Source organism: Colossoma macropomum, unplaced genomic scaffold (genome assembly GCF_904425465.1).
Source record: "Colossoma macropomum unplaced genomic scaffold, Colossoma_macropomum, whole genome shotgun sequence".
Classification (NCBI taxonomy): Eukaryota; Metazoa; Chordata; class Actinopteri; order Characiformes; family Serrasalmidae; genus Colossoma; species Colossoma macropomum.
In genome coordinates, this window is record NW_023494789.1 from 23,474,998 (window position 1) to 23,495,173 (window position 20,176).

At 38.3% G+C, this 20,176-nt stretch overlaps 1 protein-coding gene across 1 annotated transcript in view; it reads left to right on the forward strand.

The window, feature by feature from the left end:
- The window catches only part of stx8 (syntaxin 8), a 58,148-nt gene extending 40,799 nt beyond the window's left edge, over positions 1-17,349 (forward strand). Inside the window, exons 7-8 of the mRNA XM_036570605.1 lie at positions 7,178-7,279; positions 16,821-17,349. Coding sequence (XP_036426498.1) covers positions 7,178-7,279; positions 16,821-16,885 — 167 coding nt within the window. The 3' untranslated portion in view covers positions 16,886-17,349. The remainder of the gene's footprint in view (positions 1-7,177; positions 7,280-16,820) is intronic.
- The last annotated feature ends 2,827 nt before the right edge of the window (positions 17,350-20,176 follow it).

A 20,176-nucleotide genomic window follows, 5' to 3' on the forward strand; every position in this document is an offset into this window, starting at 1 on the left:
TGGAGATGCGAGAAAAGCGGCTATAGCTGAGCTAAAGCTTAAAGCAGAGTCTGCATTTTCGTTTATATTATATTTTTTAGCCTATACTAGTACATTAGCACATACTGAGACATATTTACAGCCAAGATTTGGACATAAAATGTTGTGACTCCCAAGGTGGTTTGATTTTTGTTAAAAGGACAAAATGGCTCTTCTTAACATTTGGGTTGCAACCCCTGTTCTGTTGTAACAAGGCTGACATTCTAACAATAGAAGAACCCTTTTTGGTGCTATATAGAACCCTTTTCAAAAAGGTTGTATGAGGAACCATCTACTTGGTCTGAAGGATCCTTTTAATATGCATAGTGTTGTTTAAGTGTTCATGGTTCTATATAGAACTATCTTTTTAAGTGTCTTGGGCTGTAAAACTGCATCTGGGCATTTTCACCACGGCCAAAGTCTCATAAACATCAGAGAACAATTTAATATTAACAAGATGCAGCTAGCTATGTTTTATTAAAATTAGCAAATGTGTAGTGTTTCCTCATTGAGGACACTTTTTGATGGAGATGACATGCTTTTACTTGACCAGCTACAAAATAATTGTAATCTACTGAATGCTTATTTCTTTAGATATTTAAAAGTAAGAAGTTTTCTCAAAAACCAAAAGGGCTTACATTTAATATTCAAATATCCCCAATAGAGAAATTATTTCAAAAGCCTCTGAATACAAGATACAGTATTAGACATTGTTATGCAGCACTTTTATTAAATCCTTGGCAATGTTTTAAATATTTTCCAATGCCTATGAACCTGTGAAATTGTGTAAAAGGTGTTTTAAAGGACAGTGTAGCTTTTTTTTTAAAAAAGGCTTTGTGTCAAGTGGTCTTTGTTTGCTTTCGTTAGAAAATTGAAAACCAGAAAAAATATTTAGGGCAAAAAATTTATCAAGGCTGATGCCGTAGTGAGCATACTGCATAAAAAAATTGAGTACAGAACTGAAAGTCAAGTCATATCTTTACAAACATTCAGAGATTTTTAATAGTTGCAATCAACGTGACACTGTTTAAAAGAACCGAGCTCAGTAGGTTCTGATGCCGGTGCACAACGATGTAATGAAAAGTAAAATTAAATAAATGTTATCAACCCCCAAACTGCCAAGCACACATAAACAACCCAGAGAGAGAGTTGTACACGTTCAGTAAATGAAAACGGCAGCTGCTATGTGCACACGCACATGACGTCAAGCTCCTTTTTTTTTCTTTTTTGCCCTTAGGGTCTCCCCCTAGAGGAGAAATTACAAAACACTGACCAGCACAGAAAAACAAACAAAGCCCAGATTACACACACACAAGTAAGTTCACACTTAATTGTCCACCTGCAGCATGTGTGACATTGATGTTTTGCAAAAAGAAGAACAATTCCCAAACCGGAACGGTCGGTCCAGATGAGTCAGATGTTTAGTTGATGTACTGTTGCCTTTTACGATGTGAAAAAGTGCAGATTTCTTCTTTACACATGCAGTATTTTAAAGACATTTCCTGTATTTACTCCTGGCCTTTGTCAAGGCTGATAGAATGAGGAAGAACACCATTGGCTCAGAGGTTAAAGCGATAGTTCAGCTAAAATTTCCATTTACACAATACTACCCCCAACCACAAATTTAGCTTTTCGGCCAAGTTTCTGAAGCTTGCCTCTTTTTTTGCGCTGGAGCTACAAGTCTATTATAGCTCACAAATAATGGGAGCTTATACACGCCAATTAGCGTCGCATTAACTCTTAAATCATCACTTATTTTCCTCAAAACATGTGAAGATGTTCAGTATCTCTAATAGTCTTGATTATGTGGTTTCTGACTCTGTATGATTCACTGTTATCTATAAACATAGACTAAAGTACAAAAAAAAATCTGTTTGCTTCATTAGGGCTACTGCTGTTTTACCTGTGCAACATACATTGTCAAAATTTATAGATAACAGTAAGTTAATTTTTTCAGAAGTCCAATTTTTCACATGTAAAATTATCTTTTTAAAGATTTTATGATATCTAAAGTCCTATTTCAACTGGATTAGTTTTCCTAGAAGAGACTAATGTGTGGGATTTAAATGCTAGATTCATACTGGATGTAGCATCCATATGATGTCCCTAAATTTTCACAGATAGCTTGGATTAAAAGGTCATAATCCAGGTCACTGTCATGTCCCAGGACCCTCAAAAACAATATCAACAGTGTGCATGGAAGTTGAATTGAACATTACTACTGTTAACAAGGGAGGTCCAGGTGATGAGAAGATCATTTACTACAAAATTATTACTGTCAGACTGTGGAAACTACACACACTGCAGATTCATACTGGATTAAAGTCACTCCGCAATTATTACTGTCTGACTGTAAAACTACACAAACTGCAGATTCATACTGGATTAAAATCAGTCCACAATTATTACTGTCAGATTGTAAAAACTACACACACTGCGGATTCATACTGGAGAAAAATTGATCTTGTCTCTAATTACTTAAATCACAACACTAAACCAATACAAACAAAACTAATCCAGCTGTAACAGGGCTTTAGTCTGTCTGAGACGTCACTCAGCATCCTAAAGATGAGGCGTTTGCCCCTGCTGTGCTGCTGACAAAGTGGCTGTGCGGATTTGTTAATGCCTGCTGTGGTGAACACACAGTGTAGCATCTGCGGGCCAGCAGTGGCTGTAGCAGGAACAGCTGCAGTGGCAGTGCTGGTGGAGGGTGCAGGATTTGTTAGTGTGATGGATTTTGCATGGCAGATCCACTTCCTGTGGGACACACCAGACAGGAAATCCCTGCCAGAGAGAGACAGACACCAGCACCTGGGCTACACGCTCACATACATACATACATGATGCACCTCACAGACTGCATGTGCCACAGTTTCTCAGCTTAATCAGGAGGAATTACCTGGGACATCGCTGCAGTCACCACTGCTTTTAAGAGAACATATTTGCAGAGGAGTTGCTCTCAGAAGAAATGCTCTTCAAAGAAATTTGCTGCTAACAGTGCTGCCCAGGGCTCAGTCCTCTGTTTGAAACTTGATTTGACCCTAGATTTTCCTAGGTTTTGGTCCTGAGTTCGGTCCTGGAATTGACCTGGGTTCAATCCTGGATTTACCCTATGTTCAGTCCTAGATATGCCCTGTTTTTAATCCTGGGTTCGAACCTGGATTTGCCCTATGTTCAGTCCTGGATTTGCTCTGTGTTCGATCCTAGGTTCAAACCTGGATTTGCCTTGTGTTCGATTGTCGGTTCGACCCCGAGTTCGGCTTAAATTCGGCCCTGTGTTCGGCCTTGACTTTAATCCTTAGTTTGGGTCTGGGTTCAACGCTAGCTTTAGGCCCACGTTTCTCATGCATTTGGCCCTGAGTTTGCCTTTGTTTTTAGCCTGAGTTTCCCATTGGGATCTGGGTCAGGTCTGGGACTTGACCTATGGGTTTCGACCCTGTGACACCAGCATCTGGACCACATATAAACATGACTCACATCACTGCATGCGCTTGGATGTGCCACATAGTGTCTCAGCTAATCAGAAGGTAATTACCCATGACGTTGCAAATGCCTGATTTACTGTATCATTTGCAGAAGACGTCTTCTCCTTCTAGTGGTCTACCTACCAACAGTTCTTTAAGGGTGTTTAAGTCTGTTATTCAGTTCCCTTGGTCCACACCAAAGCAGAACATTTTTACTCTACTTGTGTTTATATTTCAAATTAACCACACCAGAGTTTGCAAGCTCAAAACTGACCTCCTCAGGATGTCTTGTCTTTTGGGGCTTCAGGGGCTGAACATCAGCATTCTCATTTGTTCTAAGGAACCATGTTAACAGAGCAATTAAACCAGGGTTTGTTTTAGGTTTTTGAGCCATACAGGTCATTGAATTGTCATATGGGAGTAAATTAAGGCAACTGGACTTGTGGTTCAATCTTGAAGAAATTTCAGTCATCTAATCAACTCAAAAGTTTAACTGAGTGGTGGGAACACTTAAACCTCTGTGGTTGATTCACACCTGTGATGAAACTCGTTAAGGTCATGAAACTTGTTAAGGTCAGACTATGAATCGTCTGCAGTGTCCTGGCTACAGCTGCTCCTGAAACAGCTGTTTGAGAGTGTGGATACTGCCTGGTTTCTCTCTTTCTGTTTCACTGTCTCTCTTTTTTTCGTCTCCCTGCACCGGGGGGAGCCATGCTATTGTTTCTGGCCTCTCTTCTGCTTCCTGTCGAAGTGGCGTGAGAGGTGTTCTGATAACTCCAGCAGTTTTATAGCAAACAGATCCACTTTCACCCGCTCCTCGGTGACTCACTGCTGTTAGAGAGTATTTTGGAATGGGACAGGAACTCCCATGTGTATGTGTGTGTGTCCATTTGTGTGAAAGAGCGAGAACATGGATGGACAGTGTCCACCCCTCCTGTGTCAGTTGTCTCTGCGGATGATGCTGTGGGTGATTTATGATGGTAATTGGCAGTTTGTGTCAGCAGCAGCAGCTGCGTTCCAGCGGCTAATGCCCCCACCCCGTTTGCAGCTCCAGTCATACACACCCCATCCCACAGGACACAGTACAGGGTGGAGAGTCCTGGCCCACCTCATTACACTCTACACAGTTTAGCCCAAGTATATGCAGGTATTGTTCTGGTTGAATTGAGTTGGTCAGATTTGCTGCTGGGCTTGGTCCTGGCTTCAGCTTTGGGTGCAACCCTGGATTTGCCCTGGGATTGTTCCTGAGTTCATGTCTGGGTTTAACCTTGGATGTGCCCAGAGTTTGGTCTGCTGCTTGACCTAAAGAGTTTCCTTAGGTTTCGTCTTGGGTTTGGTCCTGGGTCCGACTTGACTTGTCTGGTGTTCAACCTGAGATTTGTCCTGTGTTCAGTCCTAGGTCTGGTCCTTGGTTCTACCCTAGCTTTCTCTGTGTTTGGATTCAGTTCTGCGTTCTCTTCTAAATTTGCTCTGGTTTCGGTTCTGGGTTTTAGCTTGGATTTGCTCTGGGTCCTGGGTCCTGCCCTAGATTTTCCCTAGGTTCGGTCCTGCATTCTTTCCTGAATTTGCCCTGGATTCTGCTGGTTTTGTTCCTGGGTTTTACTCGGCATTTGCCCTGAGTTCACCCCTGAGTTCGTCCCCAAGTTCGTGACCAGATTTTAGCCCGGTATTTGTATCTGGAGTTATTTCTGGGATCGATCCTGGTTTGTGCCAAATTTGGCCTTGAGTTCTGCCCGGGGTCCAGATCTGGGTTTGGCCCTGGACCCTGGGTTTGTCCATGGATTCGTCCGTAGGTTTTCCCCTCGGTTTAGACTGAGTTGGGCCTGGATTTGACCTGTGAATTTGGCCGCAGGGTTCGGCCCTGGAAGCTGACTCCGAATGAGGCTAATCACTGCAGTGTGTTGGAGAGCCTCAGCTAGTTTAATTGTTGTGGAATTTTCAACATTTGACATGATGACAATGATGATGATAGTGATGGTGGATGATAATACCAGCGCAAAGCTCTGTGTACACTAGCTAATTGTCTTTAATGTGCTCTTGTGTGTCTCCATATTCCCACAGTATATTCTATATTCTGTAAGTGTTTATTACAGTGTTGGTGTCAGTCCCACACTTGCGGTGCATACACACGTTACTGGAGTGTGTGTGAGTGTGTGTTTATGTTTGTGCACTGTGGGTTTGAGGCGTATTCCAGCTTAAGAGCATTTAAAATAAACAGCATGTGTGTTTGAGGGCCAGCAGAGCAGCTGTGCTGTATCCTCACCAGCTTCACATACAGGAATCGTGAGACAGTGTGGAGTGGAAAAGCCTTTAGCGCACCGCTCTCAGCCCAAACACGCGGCCCGCCACTGACTCGCTCTGTCCGTCCGAGTTTCTCCTTGTGTTGATCCAGGAGCCGTGAGGCTGCTCGTGGATGATTTGAATAAAAATCTCATCATGATCTCCTTATTTATATAAAATTATTGATCTTTTTGTGTTTCAGTAATTGTAAGCTGTAGTACAATAGCAGCATCATAGTGCTTCACCCAATCAGTTCATGTATCTGCTATATTTGCCCTTCTTTTCGTTTCATTTATTAACTAAAGCTTTCTACCACTATGTAAAAACATATATAAGTTTGGGTGCCCTAGCTCATATTTCAGTGAAAACAAGTTAACACATCCTCTACAGAGAGCACACCTCTGCACATTTTAATGCACAGTTACTGATTGTTTACTGAATTTAACACATTGGGAAAGAAAAGTACTAATTCCAATGGCCTGTGCAAAAGTTCTTGGACAATTTATATTTCATATTCTTTTCTGGTACAATAACGCAAATGCAAATAGAAATTGTGCACAATGTTTGTGCACTTTATTTATCTAAGTTTGTATGTGTGTATGTATATATAACAAACTTAGATGAATGAAAATGTAGTCACTGTCAGAGCAAAACTTAGTATCTCAAAAAGTAATTTCAACTTGCCAGAAGAAGGAAAAAAATTCCAAAAGTTTCTTAATTTGTAATGTAATTTGGAGTGTTACTGTTGGCCGGTTGGTCATATATATATTATGTAAAACATATACAAAGTGTTTTTTTTCCCCTAAGTGTTGATATTTGTTTCTATATACAAAACCATGTATCTCCAAAGTAGTAACTTTCCAGATTTTTTTTCCAAGTAGTTTTTAAACATTGATATTTGTTTGTACATGTTGAAATTATTTTCAAATTATGCAAAAAAGTAGAAAATGACAAAATCGGAGAAAAACAAGGTTTTTGTGTGAGAAACACAAACACACACACACACACACACACACACATACATATATATATATATATATATGTATATTTTATAGATAGATATATATCGGTGTGTGAGAGGGTGAGAGAGGTGCTATCATCACTGCTGCTTCTGTCTTTTGTGTCTTAGACAAAAATTTCTCTCTCTCGCTCGCTCTTTCTTTCTCTTCTGGCTGCTGAGACCCTGAAACAATGAGGTGACAGAACCAGATTTGTGAAGTTGTGAAATAAATGTGTCGAGGTGTTGGATCAGGATCAGGAGAGCCGGCTGTGTGAGAGGAAAGCAGTTGAGACCGGCTCTTATTAAGACACTTAGACACTGCTCTAGTAACTGTTAAGCAAAGCTCAATGTTTAATAACAATACTATTCTTTTACAGCTTACTGATAAAGCCTTTTCTGTGTTTGTTTTCTCCAGAGATCATTGATGACATCACTCAGCTGGTGGATAAGACGGACAGCCGTATCCGTAACGAAACACGGAGGGTTAAACTGGTGGAGACCAAGTCTGCGTCCTGCGGTGAGTGAGCCGTCCCGACACTGTGGGTTTGTTTGCGTTTTAATACGCGTCCTCTGTGTTTTTGGCCGAGATTAAAAAGAGTTATAAAGCTAAACCTCAAAACTGTTTTGTGTTCTTTGTGGAGCATTCTGTTCTTAGGTTGTTTTCATACCTACACACTTAAAAAGATGGTTCTTCAAAGGTTCTTTGGTAAAAAAAAGGATTTTGTGCAAGGAGTTTTTCTATTGTTACAAGCTTGACATTGTAATAATAGAACCATCTACAGCACATTCTCTATCAATCTGAAGAATGATTTCACAATACAAAGAACACTTTAATCATGCAAAGGGTTCTTTGAGCATCCATGGATCTATATAGAACTTTACTAAGGAACCCTTGAACCATCTTTTTTAAGAGTGAGGTCCGCGCCACAGTTTGAGTTTTTGCGACATCTTTCATTTGGTGGTTTGTTTCACACTGCAACAGCTAAAACACATGGAGGAACAATTTTTGGAGGAACACAAGCTCTCACGTTTCTCTCACGTTTCTCTCACGTTTCTCTCACGTTTCTCTCACGTTTGCTCTCACGTTTACTCCCAGGTTTACTCCCAGGTTTGCTCTCACGTTTACTCTCACGTTTACCCTCATGTTACTCTCATGTTTACTCTTACGTTTACTCTCAAGTTTGCTGTCACATTTACTCTCATATTTACTCTCATATTTACTCTTACCTTTTCCCCGTATGTTTACTCTTTTGTTTTCCTCACATTTACTCTCAGTTACTCTTACATCTACTCTTACCTTTACTCTTACATTTGCTTTTATGTTTACTCTCACGTTTACTCTCAGGTTTGCTCTCAGTTTGCTCTCACAGTTACTCTCACATTTACTCACGTTTCATCTCACATGTACTCTCATGTTTACTCTCAGTTACTCTCACGTTTACTCTCACAGTTACTCTCACATTTATTCTCATGTTTACTCCTACGTTTGCTTTCATATTTACATTTACTCTCACAGTTACTCTCATGTGTACTCTTATGTTTACTTCTAAGTTTACTCTCATAATTTTTCTTACATTTACTCTGACAATTGCTCTCACGTTAAAAGTTTGCACTCGCATTTACCCTTGTGTTTACTCGCACATTTACTCTCATTAACTCTTAAGTTTACTCATTTTTTCTTACGTTTACTCTTACGTTACCCTCACGTTTGCTCTCACGTTTACCCCCACCATTACTCTCACGTTTGCTCTCGCGTTTACTCACACTTTTGATCTCACATTTACTCTCACAGTTACTCTCACAAATACTCTCATATTTACTCTGACATTTACCCTCACATTTACTCCCATGTTTACCATCATTTGCCACATTTCTTTATATCTGCTTCTTTATGATTGGTTTGCCAGTTTGGCTTTGAACAATCAGGTCACGGATGCTCGTTTTTCTCTCTCTTTCTTCTTTCTATTTGTTCTTTCTTTTTTTTCCCCCTCTCTTTCTTTTTCTTCTTTCACTTTATCTCTTTCCCTCTCTTTGTCCCACTCTTTTTCTTCTCTCTCCCTATTTCATTCTATTTTTCCTCTCTCACTCCTCTCTTTCTTTTATCCATTTCTTTTACTTTTACTAGGCTTCTTACAATATTTCTAAGCCTTTCTCAGTTCATCTCTCTTTCCCTATTTCTTCTCTTTATTTTGTCCCTCCTACTCTATCTGTCTTTCTCTCTCTTTGTCCCTCTCTGTCACTCTTCCTCTTTTTTTTCTCTCTCATTATCTCATTCTGTTTTTCCTATCTCTCTCTCTCTCTCTCTCTCTCTCTCTCTCTCTCTCTCTCTCTCTCTCTCTCTCTCTCTCTTGCTCTCTTTTTGTAGCTTTTAACACCTTCACTGTATTTCTGTATTCTGTGTTGAGGGGTGAGGGTGGTGGGTGAGGTGGTGGGGGGTGCTTGATGAATGGAAACATTCCTTCGCTCCGTACTCCACCTCTGTTGTTTTTTTTTCTTCTCTTTCAGCTGCCATTCGCTCCCTCGCTTCAGCGCCCGTCTGCCTGACTTTGTTTGACACCTGTCTTTGTCTCGCGGAAAGAAAGAATTGAAAATATAACATGCCACAAATCGTTTAGCGCTTCTCTCTCTCTCTCTCTCTCTCTCTCTCTCTCTCTCTCTTAGACACTCTCTTGTTTCTAGCCTCTGTGTTGTTGATTTCCATCCCGAATCTGTACCTGCGATATTTTTGAAGAATATATCAGTTTTACAGCTCCAATCAAGACTGACTGAAACTGACTGGTGGTTGTTGATGAGTTTATTCTGGACGCTGCACTAAACAGACTCACTGTTTGTCCTGGTTCTGTTCCGAAGCCTGTTTTTGTGGGCAAATTTCTCCCGTTGGGTTTTTTGTGAGGCCGCAGTTACGCTAGAAGCCTCAACACTGGACTCACACTGACCGCCAAAAGATTTTAATCCAGATGTCCCTGTTCGTTTACAGTAACTGACCATATTAAAGCCTTATCAGGTTTATTTAGAGGAAAATAATTTCTCAGTGTAAAGATTTGTGCCAATAGTAGTGACAGTGCTAGCTTGGAAATAGAGACAAAGGCCATGACCGCTTTATCCCCCTGTTGTGATGTCAGCACGCCAACATTTCAGGTGTTTAAACCACCTGTGGACCAAAAGAGCTTCAATATAAGCCTTTAACAATAGTTTGGAAAAGAAAACAGTTCTAATAAATAAGAAATTTGTATTACTGTTGGTCGTTTTTATTGTTATTATTTATAATAATAATAATAATAGTAATATATGTAAATATGTATTTATATAGCATTTTTTTATTTTGGTCACAAGTGCTGTACTCAGGAAAAAAAATATTTTTTTTGTCATTTTTGTCATTTTTTGCAAAAGGAGAAAACTCCAGTTACAGTTATTGTTTCATAATAAATGCACTAATATAAGTGGCCCGAAAACATTACATTGACTTGTATTAAGGCTGGGCAGTATGACAATATGCTTTTCTGAGCATATCACGTATATTGTTAGTACTTGTAGACGCTGACCAACTGCATGTTTCATTATAAAGAGAGCAAAATTAGTCGCATTTAACTGGATTTAGTGACAAATATTAAAAAAAAAAATCACTTTGTTCACAGTTTTGTCAGTTTTTTTTTATGTATCACTACTGGCTCTTTTTTTTCTCTGATCAGATGTTTGAAAAATAAATATTGTGACATGTATCATGAAAATATCTCAATGTTGCGTTATTTTAGCTTTATCGCCCACTTGTATGTTAATAAAAAATGATGTGTGATGATAAGCAAAGCACTGGAAAGATAAAAGTGACACAAAAGTCAAAGAGAAAAAGAAACATTACTCCAGACAGAGTGTCCTAAAGCTTCTCCTGGACCGTGTACGTCGTCTCCACACTGAGTCTGTGCTTCAGAGGGCTGTTTTAATGACTCCGACTGTAATATCGCTGGATGATTAATAAATAAACAGATGCAGTGCTGAGTGAGAGTGAGAAAGCCAGAAACCATGGACAACACAATCATCCAGACTAAGATCTTCTCTCTGAGGCTGAGAGTCGCTGCTCACACACAGCACAGAGACACACTTTAATATGGCACTTTTCTGCTGATTTTTCTGCACAGTTTCTATTTAGTTTGTTTCTGAAGTAACTAACATATTGCAAAAAAAATGTATCAAATATACACTGCAAAAAATGGCACTTTGTCAAGTGATTTTAAATCTAGTCAATTTATTTAATATTTCCCATTTTGAGGTGGTTGTGCGTTTATTATAAGATGATCCACCTTATTTCTAGATATTTTTACTTGTTTTAAGTAATTTTGTTAAATAAAATGATCTCGCTGGCAGATAAATTTGCTGGTTTCATGCACACTTTCTTAAAACAAGCAAAATTATCTGCCAATGTAGTGAGATAATTTTATTTAATAAAATTGCTTAAAACAAGTAAATAATGTCTAGAAAAGGGTATTTTTAATAAACAGTAATTGAGTGACATCATGCTAATTGGTAACTACTGGCAGTTATTTATTGTCAGCAACATCAGCATGTAAGCTTAATTATGTTTAATAAGGACATTTGCAGCTGTTATTATTATTATTTTTTAATTAATGATAAGCATACTTATTACTATTATTATTATTATTATTAGTAGTAGTAGTAGTAGTAGTAGTAGTATCATAGGTACCACTTTACAATAAGACTGCCCTTATATGAATGTCTATGAACTATTTGAACTTCGTATTAATTTAATTATAAACTTAGCAGTGAGCTGTTATAAACAGATAGATAGATAGATAGAAATAGACAGACAGATAGATAGATAGATAGATAGATAGATAGATAGATAGAAATAGACAGACAGACAGACAGATAAATAGACAGACAGACAGACAGACAGACAGATAGATATATAGATAGATAGAAATAGACAGACAGACAGATAAATAGACAGACAGACAGAAAGATAGACAGGCTGACAGACAGATAGATAGATAGATAGAAATAGACAGACAGGTAGATAGATAGATAGATAGATAGATAGATAGATAGAAATAGACAGACAGACAGACAGATAAATAGACAGACAGACAGATAGATACATAGATAGCAACGGATAGATAGATAGATAGATAGATAGATAGATAGATAGAAATAGATAGATAGATAGAAATAGACAGATAGATAGATAGACAGACAGATAGACAGATAAGCAGATAGACAGATAAACAGATAGATAGACAGATAAACAGACAGACAGACAAACAGACAGACAGATATATAGATAGATATAGACAGACATACAGACAGACACAGATAGATAGACAGAGACAGACAGACCGACAGATATATAGATAGATAAATAGACAGACAGACAGATAAATAGATAGAGACAGACAGATAGATAGACAGAGATAGACAGACAGACAGGCAGATAAATAGACAGACAGACAGACAGACAGACAGACAGATAGATAGATAGGAGCCAGAAACTTTGATTTTATTTTTTAAAATTTTCATTTATTAGAGCTGGAGATGTTTCTTTCTGTCTGCTCCCTAAAACAAAAGAAACTTTAGCGTGTTTTGCTTCAGACTGCATTGCCTTTTTTAACATTTGTGTCATTAGCTATTTAGCTTAGTTTAAACCCAATACTTATATTTAAAAGTGTCTCCTCAACCGCCGTTCGCTTCTCTGCTGACGCCGCCATGTTCTTGAATCTTCGCCGATTCAGTGAACATCAGGATATGTTGGCTGGAGAAGGATTCACCTGTTGGATTCTTCGTTGCCATCGAATAGAAGGACACATTTCCCGGCCATACATGAAGGAGACTTTGAAGTTGGACAGCCTATTCGCACCATTGTGACGCAATTGGCCTTCAAATGCAGCCTCCGAAGGATGCAGCCCCTGAATTGGGACACAGCTATAAAGTGGATGAAATCCTAGCGGTTAGTGTTTAACTCAGTGAAGTGTTTCCAGCTTTTTGCTGGACTGTTTTTCCAGCTCTGCCTTTTAAAGCTCTTTCATCAGACTTGTCCTGGTTCCTCGTATGTTTTTGTCATCTAGTAATGAGTTTCACTCATGTTTAACAGCTCCGCCAGGACTTGTGAGCTGTTTGCTTCACTCCCTGATCTTTGATGTCACTTCAGCTTGGGTTTGTGCCAGTTTCTGCCCAATAAATTCAGAGATAAGTCCACTCTGAGTGTCCCCTCAGTTCTGCTGTCCTTTTCTCTACTGCGGAATCGATTGCAGCGTCTCAAACAGTACAGACACACTGAAACAGGCTGAGGGATTGGATTGTGCTTGATGTGTTTGCTTTTGGAAAATTTATATAATTAAAATTATTTTGCAATATGGTCCTGACCCTGTTGCCTTGCGTGGTCCAGCGGGCTAAATAAATTGTAAACTGTTGCAGTTGGTCTATACCAGGGGTCACAACCCAAAGGTTAAGAAGAGCCATTTTGTCCTTTCAGCAAAAATCAAACCACCTTGATAGCCACATCATTTTATGTCCGTTTTAGCATCTTGGCTGTAAGTATGTCTGAGTATGTCTTAATGTGTTCGATTAGGCTAACAAATTTAATATTAATGAAAATGCAGACTTACTTTGCTCTGCTTTAAACTTTAGCTCAGCTATATCTGCTTTTTTCGCATCTCTGGCAGGAAACTTTTGCTCAAAAGTGGAATAGTTTCTTGTAAAATGTCTCTCAACGTTCAACTTTTTACAAGGCTAAAGTCAGCTTCTCATTCACCAGCGTTTTGTGCGAATTTCAAAAATTAGAACAAGAAGCCTTCAGTTTTGTCACTTTTTAGTGTTTGACAGTTTCTCGTCGCAGATTAAACATATCAGGAAACTAGCTGGAGTGATTATAAGTGCAAATAAGTCCATTCGTCTCCAAATGATCAACGTTCGTCTTAAATCTCTCTCTTTGCCTTTTCTTTAGCTACTAGCTAGGCGAGATTGTTGTCTGTGTTGCCATGGTGACCAGCAGTCTGTGTTGATCTTCAGGGTTAAAGGGTGAATAAGCAGTTCTACATTAACTCCAGCATTTAAGACCATATACTGTTAAAACTGTTTGAACGATCAGCAGAGCTTTATTTTACTGCGAAGGAGGATTATTTTATTATTACCTAAAATTCTGATTCTGCTGTGGAGCCACAACAGGGCAGTAAAAGAGCCGTGTGCAGCTCCGGAGCCACATGTTGCTGGTCTACACAAACCCTTCCGTTCAAACGTGGTGAAGCAGCTGGAGTCTGATTGCTGCAGATAAAGAGGCTTTAAAAGGAGGCACTATGGTCAGATCGAGAGAGAGAGAGAGAGAGAGAGAGAGAGAGTGAGTGCTGGCGTGAAAGGGGTTTGAATACTTGTTGATGTTTCTGAATACTTAAATACTCATGCTCAAAATTACCTTTAAAGGGGAATTCTACCGATTTTTCAAAATTCCTCTATAATTGAGTGTGTGAGACGTAAATAGAGTGATTCAGAGTGGTTTGCTGTGAAGTGGTGGACTGTAGAGACTCAGATTCCTGCTCCATTGCTGACCCCTTACAGGACGCGCTGCTAATCATCAAAACTGTTCGAAGAAGTCCACTCTTACGGTGTGGTCAGCGAGAGCTGTGTCTAAGTGTGTTATCTTTAGTGAAGCCGCTTGTTTGATCCTCGTTAGATTCATCACTGATAGAGTCTGAAAATCAGCAGTTATGAATCATGTGTGACTCACAGGACATGACTTCCTCCCTCTCTCACCTTCCAAGAATTCCTCCCTCTCTCTGTCTCTCTCGTCTCTTTCTCTTTTCTCTCCCTCTCGCTCTGTTTTCTCCTTTTCTTTGTCTGTCTCTCTCTTTTCTCTCCCCCTCGCTGTTTTCTCTCCCTCTTTCTCTCTTTCTCTCTTCTCTCCCTCTCTCTATCTCGCTCTCTTTGTCGTTTCTCTCCCTCTCTTTCTCTAACACTTTCTCTTTTCTCTCTCTCTTTTCTCTCCCTCTCTGTCTCTCATCTCTCTCTCACACACACTCTCGCTTTTTTCTTTCTCCCTCTCTTCTTCCTCCCTTACTCTTCTTTTGCTCACTCTCCTTTCTCCTTTGCTCTTTTCTTTCTCTATCTTCTCTCTATATTTCTCTGCTTCTCTTTTCTCTTTCACTCCCTCACTCTATCTCTTTCATTCTTTCTACCTTTTCTTGATGTTTCTCTCTCTCTCTCTCTTTCTCTCTCTCTCTGGATGTGAAACAGCTGCAGACTCTGAGTGACGCCAGGACTATTTTACTGAATCTGACCAGCGGCTGAATAAATGAGAGGCAGATGCTCTTCAGAAAACACGCTCGTTTCTCCACTCTGTCGTTTATCGGGGTTTTGTTCTTCAGCTGTGGAGCGCGAGCTGAAGCTGGAACACTTCTCAGAGAGAGCCCTCGTTCAGCCGTGTCGTTCAGTCGTTATGTGTGGACGCCACCACCATCGTAATTATCTTATTACCTGGTCTGATGTCTCTTCATAAGACACGTACAGTCAAATAATGTACACAATTAAATCACTTCATTCAACATTAACCTATTCAATACCATCCAAAATGGTTTGAGATAATTTTGTTTAACTACAAATACAAACTATAAATTAAAAATTCAGAATTAAAAATTATAAATCAAATTTAGAAAAGTGCATTTTCCTTTTCCTACACAACTGAAGCAATTATCCAGTAGTGCTGGGGTTTTGCAAGATTTCTGTGGTTGCTGTGGTCTCTCTGGTGGTTGCTAGGGTGTTGCTCTGTGGTTGCTATGGTATTCAAGATGATTGCTAGTGTGTTATTAGGTTGTAACTATGGTATCTCACATGGTCGCTTGTAGGGGTGTGCAAAGTGATGATATTGTTATTGTGATAAATTACGTTACAACTACGTTTATTATGAGGTATACCAGAAGATTGCTAAGGTGTTGCTAGGTGGTTGCTATGGTATCCAACCTAGTTGCTACAGTGTCGCGAGCATTCATGGTGACTTAAGAGTGGTGCACAAACTAAACGAAGAATAATTATTTTTCATAAAACAGTTTCTGAAAAGGAGACCAGTCTGGCTTATGAGTCTGACCCAGGAGTGAAATTTATGTACTTTCATAACTGGGGTAAAATTCAGGATTAAATGTTGTTAATATTTACATGGAACTCTACCAGTAATCAGCCTGAGAACAGAAAATATCTTCACAGTGATACCATAACTTATATCTTAGAGTATAGATCACTGCTGTCGGAAGAAAACCATCTCCATTTTTGTTGTTTTTCAGTTTTTGACATAATTTGAAAATACCTGTTGCTCTTTACATTGTATGTAAATTTAATGATGAATGGACCAAAAGAAATGACCCAAAATGACTTGGAAAAAAAGTCTGGTTCCACTGATTTACATTAAAAGGTATGTTTTTTCCTTCTCCTGTAAAGTCACCATTTTGGAGATACAAGGTTTTCTTCTGACAACAGCGATATATAATTAATATATAATATATATTAATTAGTATATGTATAGATAGATAGATAGATCGATAGATAGATAGCCAAAATGATAACTTTACAGGAGAAGGAAAAAACCTACTTTAAAGTCAGAAGTCAGAGTGTCAGTGTTCTCTTATGTTCTGTAATCACTCCAGTATCACTCCATCCCACACTGCCTACCTCCGCGTGACACGAGTGTTGCAGCAGCAACTCTACAGCTTCTTCATACACAGCATCTTCACTGCAGAGCTGTTCAGCGGAATTACACACTGGAAATTCTCACCGATGACAAAATCAGGGGTTTGCGGAGGGTTGTGGCATCATGATGCTGGCTCAACATTGTGATGTCTGGTTGAGGGCATCGTCTATCAGCTCAACTCTGTTTGAAACTTTAACCATGTTTCCAAAAAAAGCTAAATTCTTTTATTTCACAAAAGTGGAAAGAATTATTTTTTTATGATCTGGGCCCTTTAAACAGCTTACATGTACATAGCTGGGCTCGGGTCAGTACTAAAGTGTCTGTCCACAGTGACTGTGGTTTAATGTATTTATCATATATATGTCTGTGTTTTGAACAGGTATGCTGGTGGTGATCGTGCTGCTGCTGATTGCCATCATTGTGGTGGCAGCGTGGCCGACATAATGAAGCGAGAGCACTGTAGGTCGGACTTTCTGCACAGATGCTGAAGGACAAATTGTGGTGCACTGATCTGACCACTCCTACTGCACACATACTACTGTTTTTACTCTTTTGGAGGGTACCATTGTTTCCAAAATCATGAGCCAAGGAGAAGTCTTACAAAACATAAAATCTCGTATCTGTACTCCTGTGATTTCTTCGTAACAACCTACTGTTCTAGTTCATTTTCTAAGGAAAACAACATTTTTGAAAAACAATAATAGTTTGGAAAATCGCAGCTCTGTGTGCAATAAATACACCATAAATGTGAATAAAGTGAGTAAATCACCCCTAACCATAGTGCTCCTCTAGCTTAAAGGGGAATTCCACCCATACATTTCTGCATAATTAAATGGTTACAGTGTGAACAAAGTCATTCAGAGTGGTTTGGTGTGAAACGCTCTGTTTTAGAAAAACTTATAGAATCATAATTGTTCACAGTGGTGGTGACAGGAACCGGACGCCCACCTCTAAAAGCTCCCTTACAGAAAGTTATGACATGCAATGGTTATGAATACACTGCCTAAGACATCATTTTACGCTAGTTTTGAGAAGATTTTGGCTTTAAACTCCATTCATGGTGGAGGGATACATAATATGCAGGGTGCTGTGAGGCAAAATAATCCCCAAAGAAAACTGATTATTTCAGATTTTCCACTATTTTCCCATCAACATTCCATATGAAACTCAGAAGACACTTGTAGGTTCACTGGTGGTTTTGGATAGTAAATAAAATGTCTATTTTGTGTTGTCGTCATGGTGCCCCATGGTTCCTATCACCAACACTGTAAAGAAATCTGAACCATTTCACACAAAAACACTCTAAATGATCTCAATCTCTGAATTATGCAGAATTTTTTTTTTAAAAATTGTTCTCTTTTAACCACATCTGCGCATTCATCCTGCATTTAACCCCTTCTGTAAAGATTTTATGATGTCAGTTGAAATATTCCAGCTATTGTTACACTGTGTAAAAAAATTGTCTTACAAGTAACTGTGCTGCCTTAAAACTTTGAGCTCATTGAAACTCAAAAAATAAGTTACCAGTATGTAAAACAGATTTTTGTTCTGTTAACTTTTTATTAGAAACTCAACTAGCTCAAAATTCTAAAGCAGCAAACAGTTTTTTATAGCGTGAGGATCAGATTACAACATTATTTGCTTTCGTATCTCATTTCTGGTCAGTACGCTTTAGCCTAATTGTTGCAATTTCTAATGATTGTACATTTACATTTAACAACTGTAAGCCAAGGCTTAAAGACACTATTAAAAAATCTGTGAAAAGTGTTGAAATTTTTGAATTGTATTCACTATGAAAGAGGGTCTTCAGGCGATTTTGGTCGCAGAAATTTTTAAGATTTTGGATGAATTGCATAAACAACATCTTCTCTTAAGCTGTAGTGTTTAAAACATCAAAACTCGACAGAAATATGGTTATTTCAGTGTGTTCTGTTGATTTGTCTACACTCAAATATAATGAAGGCTTACATTTTCATGATGTCATACATCACTGTTTTCTGTAGAATATTTTACAAAAACTAGACTTTTGAACCCAAAATCTCTGCATTTAAAATTTGCATGTTAACTGCTAACTCTATTCTGGAGAATATGACCAAAATATTTTCCTAATTTTAAGCTTGATTTTATACAAAATTACCTGAAAAATAATATTACTTATAGTAATAAAAGTAATAATATTACTTATAAAATTAAATAATTTCTTTGAAGCGAGTCTAATCATTTAAAATAAACCTTTTCATTCTAAGTCATTCAAAGCCTGGATCATTTAAATATGCAAATGTATACATGTATAATTAGAAATCTCATTGGAATATCTATTTTTTATTCACATACAAAAAAAAATACTTGTAAGAATTTCAGTAATGAAGTGGCAAAGTTTCATTGTGATTTCTGTTGCTTTTAAAACATTAGCCTTAAAACACAGAAAGGAATATGACAGTATTTCTCCATTTCTATTCACAGCTGGAAATCAAAGAGTTTTATTTTTATTGAATCCCCTCAAACGGATTTTTTTAAACCAGCCAAATCAAATAAAAACCAGTGATGATCATTTGAAGCACGTAATTCAGAGTGGATGAAGATAACAGTAGTGACATAAAAGCTTTTATTCCAGCTTGAATGCTTCATTTAGGTCTGACCAGATTGGTGTTCAGTAGTTACTCTTCCTCTCTGGTTTAATCACAACCACCTAAACAACCACAAACTGTAACAAAAAAAAACCAAAAAAAACAAAAAAAGAAAGAAAAGAGAAAAACAAAACCAAATAAACAAACAAAAAAGAAGGCAAAAAGACAAGAAAAGTTCCACAATGTCCTGTCATTAAATACTTCCATATATAATAACCGTAATATATTAGTACGCATTGTAAAACAATATTGCAGACTTATTAAATTTACAATTCATAGTATGAACAAAAAGCAGTGTGTTTTTTTTCCGACAGGTCTGATCGTCACGTGAAATACGGCAGCCGTGTTTCCATTAAAAAAAGACAGAGAAACTTAAATTTACATCATAGGAATATTGTATAGACTGATTTATATACCGAGTGCCCAAAAATGAATACATTTACAAGTGGAATCCATGAGTATTATGATGTAAAAAGTAACACGTAAATGCATCGTATGTATAAATATATGAAGGTCAACCAGCACAATGTGATATGGAACCATACGGTCGTATGTACATTTACATAAACTGTAATAATCACACTTGTATAGCACTCATGCGTCCTCCGTCCTTTAGAACAAACACTCTGTCCAGGAACAGCGAGCGTGTGAAATCGGATCTGCCGCCTGAGGAAAGCGAGGAACCGAGCTCCACAGAGGCTTCAGTGCTGATGCTGCGCGGGCTTTGTGGCGGATTATCCCAGGATAAAACGAGGCGATTGGGTCTCGACTCTGTTCTTCTTTTTCTGTTTTATTTTTCTCACTATGTACGATTTGGGTCACTGTTGCTTTTTCAATCTAAATATTCTTACTAGTAGATTAAGTTGAGGTTAAAGACAGTTTGTTCTAAATACTGTTTTACTCAAAAACTGTAATTGCCAACTGTTTATTAATTTCAGGAAAAAAAAATGTTTTTCATTTTATGTTTTTATTGCTTTTCTGCAATTTTACCAGTACGTAAACAAGGCGTCGGAGCAAGTCAGCTCACAGTGTTATATATAAAAAAATACACAATTTAATTCAAAGGGTAAATTCAAAAATAGATATAGCTCATTAGTGATGCGAATAA